The sequence below is a fragment of the Nicotiana attenuata genome, unplaced genomic scaffold (genome assembly GCF_001879085.1).
Source record: "Nicotiana attenuata strain UT unplaced genomic scaffold, NIATTr2, whole genome shotgun sequence".
Lineage (NCBI taxonomy): Eukaryota > Viridiplantae > Streptophyta > Magnoliopsida > Solanales > Solanaceae > Nicotiana > Nicotiana attenuata.
In genome coordinates, this window is record NW_017671412.1 from 194,410 (window position 1) to 203,458 (window position 9,049).

The following is a 9,049-nucleotide window of genomic DNA, read 5'->3' on the forward strand; positions in this document are numbered from 1 at the left end:
CCAATAAGAAGTGGAGAACAAGTCAGAAAAATTCTAAAAAGTCTCCCCACAATTTGGCAACCCAAAATTATTGCTCTAGAATGTCAGGATCTTGACAAGATGTCTTATGATGAACTCTGAGGCGATCTAATTGCGTTTGAGAAAACACATTTAGACAGGCAAGTTCAGCAAGAAAAAAGAAGACAGTTCTATTCAAAGCAACCGTAGCTTAATAAGAAAATTAAGAAGAATAAGAGGGAGGAGAAAAAGATGAGAATATAGCCAAGCTCTCTAAAGTTGTAACAAGCATGATGAGAAAAACAGAAATAACAGAAGAGGTAAATTAAATTTCAGAAAAGGGAAGATGAATAATGAGAATGTCAAAAATGATGGAAGATGATATGAATGTGGAAAACATAGACATATTCAAGCTGAATGTCCTGAGCTGAAAAAGAAACTAAGTAGAAATTTCCATAAGAAGAAATCTTTTGGAGCATGGAGTGATGAAGAAGAATCTGATGAGGAAATTGCCAACATGTGCTTTATGGCCATTAAAGAAGATAGTGATTAAAATTTAGGCGAGCTTGGTCTCATGGAGATGAAGGAACAAGTGAGGTGCGTCTTCTTACATGTCCTAATTGTAATGAACTTCAAGAGATATTGCTCTTGCGGACATTGAGAAAGTTCTAAATGTGCTTCGAAAGATCCAAAGAGAAAAGAAAGAGCGGGCACTGAAATGAGATTTTTGTGAAATTGAAAGAGACATATTTCAAGATGAAGTTAATAAACTTCAACTTCAACTGAATGGATTGTGAAAATCCACCAGTCATAGTTCCGTCAAATCAAATATGTCAACTCCTCTTAATTTCATTTCTAGAACAAGAAATTGCCCTGCATGCACTCATTGTGGAAAAAATGGTCACACCTCTAACCATTGAAGGATAGAGGAGAAAAAGTCTCAGAAAGTTTCAATAACCCTCTTTCTTTTATTATGGAAAACCTATCCATACATCGAACATTGCAGGTTTAAGAATAACAGTATATGGGTGTGGCGATACAAAGCCTCAAGTCAACCTAATGCTTAGAATACTAACCATCAAGGACCAAGCAAGCTTGGGTACCTAAAAATAAGTAATTTATATTTGCAGGAACACCGTAAGAATAATTGAAAAGGAAAATGACATCTTGATAGCGCGAGTTCCAGACACATGACAGGTAACAAACAACTGTTCAAAACTGTCACTAAACTAGATGGTGGATTAGTCACTTTTGGAGACAAATCAAAAGGAAACGTAATTAGAGTTGGAAAAGTCCCTCACAGCTCATCGCGTGATGTAGACGAAGTATACCTAGTAGATGAACTTGGCTACGATCTACTCAGTGTCAGTCAACTATGTGATAATGATTATAAGGTGTGTTTTAAAAAGCATGGTTGGTTTATTGATAACGAATCAGGTAAAGTTATTCTTCCTGGAAATAGAGATAGGAATGTCTACATTCTTAGTAATGTAGATAGTCTTAGAAATCAGATTTGTCTAGCTTCTATGATTGATGATCCTTGAGTTTGGCATAGAAAACTTGGTCATGCTAGCATGCATACTATTCAAAAACTTTCTAAGCATCATCTTTTCATTGGTCTCCCAAAACTAGTTTCTCAAAAGATCCAATCTTTGATGCATGTTAGGTAGGAAAACAAGCCATGTCCTTTTTTAAAGTTAAAAAATAGTTTCTACTACAAAACCTCTTCAACTTCTACATATGGACCTTTTTGGTCCTACTAGAACTACTAGTATAGATGGTAGAGAATATACTTTTGTTGTAGTAGATGATTTTTCTCGATTTACTTGAATTATTTTTCTGAGTCCTAAAGATGAAGCATTGAGGAATATTGAAGTCTTCTGCAAGAAGGTACAACAGGAAAAAGGATACTACATATCTGCCATAAGAAGTGACCATCGAAGAGAATTTGAAAGCAAAGCGTTTGAACGCTTCTGCAATGATTAAGGGAAAACTCCCTCCCACAACACTTCTGGGCAGAAGCTGTAAGCAAAATATGACACATCATCAACAAATGATTAATTCAACATATTCTCAAAAAGACTCCATATGAACTATGGAAATGTTAAAGACCCAACATCAGTTATTTCTATCTGTTTGGTTGCAATTTATCCACAACAATGGAAAAGAAAACCTTGGTAAGTTTGATCCAAAAAGCGATGAAGGTATTTTTCTTGGATACTCTCCCTCAAGAAGAAAATATAGAGTTTATAATAAACGCACTCTATCTATTGAAGAATCTATACCTATTGTATTTGTGGACACTAACCCTCGTTCAAGGAATGAAAAACTTTCTGAAGATGAAGAAATCTCCATAGTTCAAAATTCTATCAATACAGGTGAGAACACTCGTGATGAGGTGATTGATCAGCAGGATCAGTCGACTTAAGAGCAATCAAGTCCCATTGAGAAAGAGCCAGTATCAGTTGTTCCAAATGAATGGAAAATAGATTATCCACATAAGTACATCATTGGAAATCCTCACGAAGCAACCTCCAGGATTTGTAAAAAAATCCTTTCCAAATCATGTCTACAAGTTCTCCAAAGCCCTGTACGGACTAAAGCAAGTTCCTAGAGCTTGGTATGAAAGGTTAAGTTCATTCCTAGTCAAACATAGGTTTGATAGAGATAATACGGATACTACTCTCTTTATCAAACGATTAGCTGAAGGTAATTTAATTGTGCAAATCTATGTAGATGATATTATTTTTGGAAGTACTAACCCAGTGTTATGCAAGGACTTTTCAAAGATCATGAAAGGAGAATTTGAAATGAGAATAATGGGAGAATTTACCTTCTTCCTTGGGCTACAAATCAAGGAGGTACATAAAGGGACTTACATTAGTCAAACAAAATATACAAAACAGCTTATCAAGAAGTTTGGCATGTCTAATACTAAGGCCATAGAGACTCCTATGAGTCCATAAACCACCCTAGATGAAGATAAAGATGGTAAGAGTGTTGATAAAACAATGTATCGAGGTATGACGGGATCTCTACTCTATCTTACCGCTAGTCGAGTTGATACTATGTTTAGTGTTTGCAAATATGCAAGATATCAGTCAGCTCCCAAAGAATCCCACTTGACTGCTGTTAAACGTATTATCATATATCTGATAGGGACAGTCGACTATGGATTATGGTACGAAAGCTTAAATGTCTTTGATCTCAAACGTTTTTTTTCAGGAACATACTTTGCAGGTGATAAAATTGACAAGAAAAGCACAAGTGGAACGTGCCAATTATTTTGAAAATCTCTTATATCTTGGCACAACAAGAAACAAAGTTGTGTTGCCTAATCTACTACTGAAGAAGAATATCTAGCTATAGGCAACTGTTGCACACAAGTTCTATGGATTATGCATCAACTCTTAGACTAAGATTTACGTCTTAATTGCATTCCTATTATGTGTGATAATACTAGTGCCATTCACCTTTCAAAAAATACTGTGCATCATTCTAGGGCTAAGCATATTGAGATTAAGCATCATTTTATCCATGATCATGTTGAAAAGGGTGAAATGGTGTTAGAATTTATCAATATTGAAAATCAGTTAGCTGATATTTTCACAAAAGCATTGCTTGAAGAGAGATTCTGTTTCCATTGTGATAAAATTTGTATTTGCTTGATTCCCATTTAATTTCTCTAAATTTGTCTATTTTAGAAAAATTTCCATAATTGCTCTTTGTGATTTTTGCCCTAAATATCACTAAGTATTTTATTACTCTGTACATGCATTTATTATCTGACTAACGGCGGGCGTGCAGAAGGCATTTTTTCAGTTGCCTTTCACACGTCTCTCCAGATGCGAGGATTCCGTTCACCCCCTTTTTTAACCTTTCCTCTCTCATTCATATCTCCCACTATCTCAAAGAAAGCCTCTCTCTCTCTCTCTCTCTCTCTCTCTCTCTCTCTCTTTCTCTCTCTCTTCTCTCTCTTACTCAAGGCCAAAACCAAACCCTTTTCATCCTCCTCCTTGCCTAGAAGATGCCATCGCTTCAAGAAAAATAATCAAACTGATGATCTTGTGGAACTACAGTCGTCAGAGAGTGCAGATCATCAACCATTCGAGGATGAATTTAGTGATTCTCAGGAAGAAATTCTCATAGCTCAAAATAGAACAATCATCTCAAATGAGAGGGAAAACAGAAAGCATAGATCTTGGGCTTGAAGGCAAGATGAACTTCTATGGTCCCGAAGAGAAAGCAAAATTTGTCGTTTACAAAGGGAAGTCGATTGCTTATGGTGGCACTGTAAGTTTGAAATCTATGAAAAACTCTCACCGTGATGTTATCTCTGTGTCTGAAACTCAAAAAGTTGTCTCCCTATTTTCTACTGTCGGTGACACTTTTTATGAAGAGCATGTGCATATGTTTTTGTAAATTTGTTTGTGAATGATAAAGATGACTTAAAATTCATGGTTTTGGGATCTCGCATTATTCTTGACTATTATCAGTTTGAAAAAATCTTTGCAATTTGGGTATAGTTTCTTTGTGCAACATTCTTGGCCTTATCGTTTTGAAGTGTCGTTTGAGGAAGCAAAAAATTTGTTGTCTGAAAACCCTCTGACATTGGTCCCAAAAATCTTAAATTTGAGCACCGTGTACTAGCTCGCATTATTGCTACCACCCTGTTAGCCCGTACTGGTTCTCTTAGCACCATATTTCTCAGAGATGTGTTTGTCTTATACTATCTTGTGAATGGGAAGGCTATTAATTGGTTTTCTTGGGTGCGTCAGTACATGCTTGAAAGCATCAAGGATGTCTCATCATCTGCTAACAGTTTACCTTATTGTTTACTAATCTCTCACATATTGCAAGTTATGAAAGTATATTTGTCTCCCTGTGCCCTTAAAACCATCTCCAGTGCATATGACAAGAATGCCTTTTCGATGATGGGGTACACTTTGGTTGAGGGAACCTGGTTCAGGAAAGACAAAGCACCACATTCCACTCCTCAATAGGGCACTGGAGGGATTAAATATGAAGCAAGCAAATTCTCTTCATCGGATCAGTTGCTACTAATGCATAAAAATATTGCAGGTATCAAGGAACTGCTAACCTCTATGCAGGAACAGGTGGACAAGATCAGAGAAGTGACAAAGGAAACTTGAGCAGATGTGGCTAGCTTAAGGATCGCCATCCAAGCCACAACGAGGCAAGGGAAGAGCTATGCAGGATGTCACTGAGAAGCTGACCAAAGTCACCAAGGAGATTGATGCCTCCTATGATATTTTCTGCACCAAACTGATCAACACTTTGAAATATTTCCTTAGAAGGAATTAAGTGTCTTGAATTTTTAAACAATCTTATTCTTTTTTTGTGTTGCTTGTTAAAACTTCTCTTTTGGCTGTGTTTGGATGGGCATACAGTCGACTATGCCTGGTATAACTGTTAGATGTATATATTTTTTACCCGCTTAACAAGTATTATTATTAGCTATTATTCTCTGTATCTCTTCTTGGTCTTTTTGATTGATGTCAAAGGCGGAGAAAAAAAAGAGTATAAAGACATGGGAAGCATGCAAACAAACAAGGAGCACAAAGGCAGGGGGAGTAGAAGTACATTCGTAAAGGGAAGTATTCCCTAAATTAGACGAACTCTTTTTGGATTATTGTCATAATAAAAAAGTGGAAGATTGAAAGGTTTAGACTTTTAATAATGATCAATAATCAAAAGAGCGTTGAATAATGTCATCTCACTTTGTGTGTAGATTGGCAATAGCTCTGATGAATGAAAGGAAAGAAAATCAGATGAACCCAACGGCTATGTTTTTCAAACTCTATATCAAATGGAAGAAGAATCAATCAATCAAAGAACAAGGAAGGAAAGACAATGCATCAGACTTGCTAAAGATTCTCAAGCGCGCAAGAAACGAAACCGAGCCAATCAAGGATATAGAGATAATCAAGGGTAATCCGTGGAAGCTCCAAACAAGGTTAATTGAAGGAGATAAATCTTCAAATTGAGAATGAATCTGGGCTGCCCTTTGCGATCCCAGAAAAGAGAAATCAGAAGACTCATCGAGCACTTAAAAGAAGAAGTAGATGGGCAAGGATGATCATGCAACTTCACATCTGTTTCTACACCTTTCTAGTTCTTAGTACAAATACTGTATTCCTAAGTCTACAAGTGTCGCAAACGATAGTAAGACTTAGAAAATAAAACAAGATTTATGTCAACACTAGAAAAACATTGTTGTTGTATGTTGTTGGTTGTGAAAGTACTAAAACCATCACTGTCGTAAAAGACTTATTGAAGATCTAAGAGAATCCTTATGACCCTAGGGAACTGGACGTAGGCACTACATGTACTGAACCAGTATAAAATTGTTGTGCCTCCTTTACTTTTCATTCTACTTATTTAATTCGGTTGCAATTGATCCCACTTTAAAGTTTAGTCGACTAATTCCTTTCTTAGTCAACTAAGTTTTAAAATTGGCTACAATTCACCCCCCTCTTGTACTTTAAGAAATGGTATGTGTACGAACTACTACAACGTAATACATCACAGTTACTTTGGCGATAGGTACCATCTCCTGTTTAATATGCATGTAACATCCCTGAAGACCACTCATTTTCCTTAAATTATCTCTATTGGAAAGCTCGTGTTTGGATTTTCATATATCGGCTACTAAATTTGATACCCTAAGGTCTCCTTTGTTGTTGTATATTGGTGCGGTAAAGATTGTGAGAATATTGTTGATGGAAGTTGGTGGTACTGAATGTGAAATTTCTTTTTGTATATCTGATAGTAGGACCAACCGAGATTGCTCATGAGATGAACCCAAGTTGATAATAACAGCACATTCGTAAACAAGTGCACTAACTACCTCAGTCGTTGTTGGATTTTCGACACTTAATTCAGCAACAACCAAATCTTTGAGAGCTCTTATCTTTGAGGCAGAAAAATAGAACCTCTTTTCGAGTTCTATACATTCTTCTAGTTTTGATAAGATTGCTGGGAAGGACAGAGGACTATCAGATGGTGACAGTACTAAGGAACCCTGGTTGATGAATGGAGAATATACTAATTTTGCATTAAGATCTCCAGTTAATGCGGGCGAATCCCTCACAAAGAAGAGGGTGTTGCGCGCATCGCCCACTTTGTGTGACAGACACACACTGATTGCTATTCCTTCGCACTAAAAATGGCTGAGTTGAGATACAATTAAGCAGGCACCATCTGCAGCATTTCTTGAGGGTACACCTTGAGGAAATGTTATATTTTTTATGCTTGATTCTTGGTAATAAAGAACTTTATCCATCGGAAAATTCACTTCAACTTCCAAGAATTCAACCCCAGTATCATCACAGTCAATGGTAGCATTGTCTCTTAAACTTCCCACCCATGGATAGTAATAAGTTATTGCTTTTGACATTGACTTTTCAATTAGTACTAAATGGTAAGGTGATACGTGGAGTCGAAGATAGACAAAGGACGAGTTGAGAAACAATTAGTACTAAATGCGACATGTGTGACTGGTACCAGATGGCTTCCAAAGGTAATATAGCCGGTGGTAGAAGTTCAAAGATTGACCATCGGGCAACATCTAGTAAGGGAATATTTGCTAGCGTTAAATGAGCAGCGGTTATAGAGAATATTTTTATTCAAGGCTTGTCGTTACATATTCATAAATGACACTTTTATTCTCATTTATAGAGGAGCTTGATCCTAGGATCTTGTTTCCCTAGGTAGAACTATAAATAGTGGAGTTAACACTATTGTAAGGACACGAAACACTCTATACTCAAAGTCATACCTTACTATTTTGCTCTCATACTTTACTGTTTAGCTCTCACTTTAACAGTTTCATCGTTGCTTTATCTTTACTTTTATTTTTGCTCTCAGAAAGGCTGACTTTGGAACTAGGATTGTTATCTTCTTTAATTTCAATCGCTACATATGAACTTCAGTCTTATTTCTTTATCGTTTTTAAGGACAAATCAACTCGCTTGTCTATAAAATACATTACAAATTTAACTGTACTACTTTACGGGTAAATAATTTGGCACCCACCGTGCGACATAGACAGTTGCGTAATTGCTTTGATCCAATCAGTTATTACTAACGAGTTTCGTTTGATTCTTTAGTAAAAACAAGATATGGCAGCTAACAATATCAACAACGCATACAATGCTAAAGCACACATTTAACGAGAAGAATTGTCCCAACGTGATGACCCAATCAGCGACATCCGCAGTGAAGGTGAAGCAACAACCCCGGTTCGCGAAGCTTAGTATCCTCGGCATGTGCGGGACTCGACTCCTGATGATGCGGAAGAGGAACATGTCGTGGAGACGGGAAAACTCCTAAGGGAACAACATAAAACAATCATGGATGGTTAATCAAGGCATGATCAGGTGATGAAGGAGTTAAAACAAGAATTGACATATATTTCTAACAACACGAACGTAAGGGGTCCAATTTCTTCCAGTGTTCCTATAAATCAAACGGCTCAGAGAATCGATAATAACACCCTAAGGGTAAAAGTCGATTTCGACAAAACTGGAGGCACCGATAGCGGATCTAGGAACAACAAAGAAAGTAACCCTTCCAAAACCGATCTCATGAGGTTCACGAGAGATGGACAAACGAACGGGTCAGAATGCAAAGTAGTTCCACGCTTGGATGGATAAGATTCCGGGCGCACCACCAGTGTTAAAGGGTCCGAATTGAAGAAAGTACACACAGTTGCTGTTTAAGCCAAGTGCAGCACCAAAGTTAATTCCAAAAAGATTCAAAATACTAGATATACCAAAGTACGATGGGATTTCGGATATATAGGAGCACATCACAACCCACACCATGGCTGTGAAAGGAAATGATTTGGCCCAACATGAGATCGAGTCGGTCTTGTTGAAGATGTTTGGTGAAATCCTCACAAAGGGGGCCCTGACATAGTACTCTCTTTTACCCGAACATTCAATTGATTCTTTTGAACTTCTTGCAGACTCGTTCATTAAGACCAATGTTAGAGCATGGAAGGTTCATGCTAACAAGGCAGACATAT

General features: G+C 37.1%; 1 protein-coding gene across 1 annotated transcript; it reads right to left on the reverse strand.

The window, feature by feature from the left end:
* Positions 1 to 6,655: 6,655 nt before the first annotated feature.
* LOC109208134 (acylsugar acyltransferase 3-like) lies at positions 6,656 to 7,417 on the reverse strand. Its single transcript, XM_019371174.1, has 2 exons — positions 7,295 to 7,417; positions 6,656 to 7,180 (listed from the first exon to the last, which is right to left on the reverse strand). Exons 1-2 carry the CDS (start codon positions 7,415 to 7,417, stop codon positions 6,656 to 6,658), a joined length of 648 nt encoding a protein of 215 aa, XP_019226719.1.
* Positions 7,418 to 9,049: the final 1,632 nt, after the last annotated feature.

Excerpts from the sequence above, each read along its gene's own strand:
- LOC109208134 (XM_019371174.1), bottom strand. The coding sequence starts at position 7,417 with ATGTCAAAAGCAATAACTTATTACTATCCATGGGTGGGAAGTTTAAGA. Across the intron at positions 7,181-7,294 it reads TGAATTTTCCGATGGATAAA|TGCGAAGGAATAGCAATCAG; the intron begins GTTCTTTATTAC and ends AGCCATTTTTAG.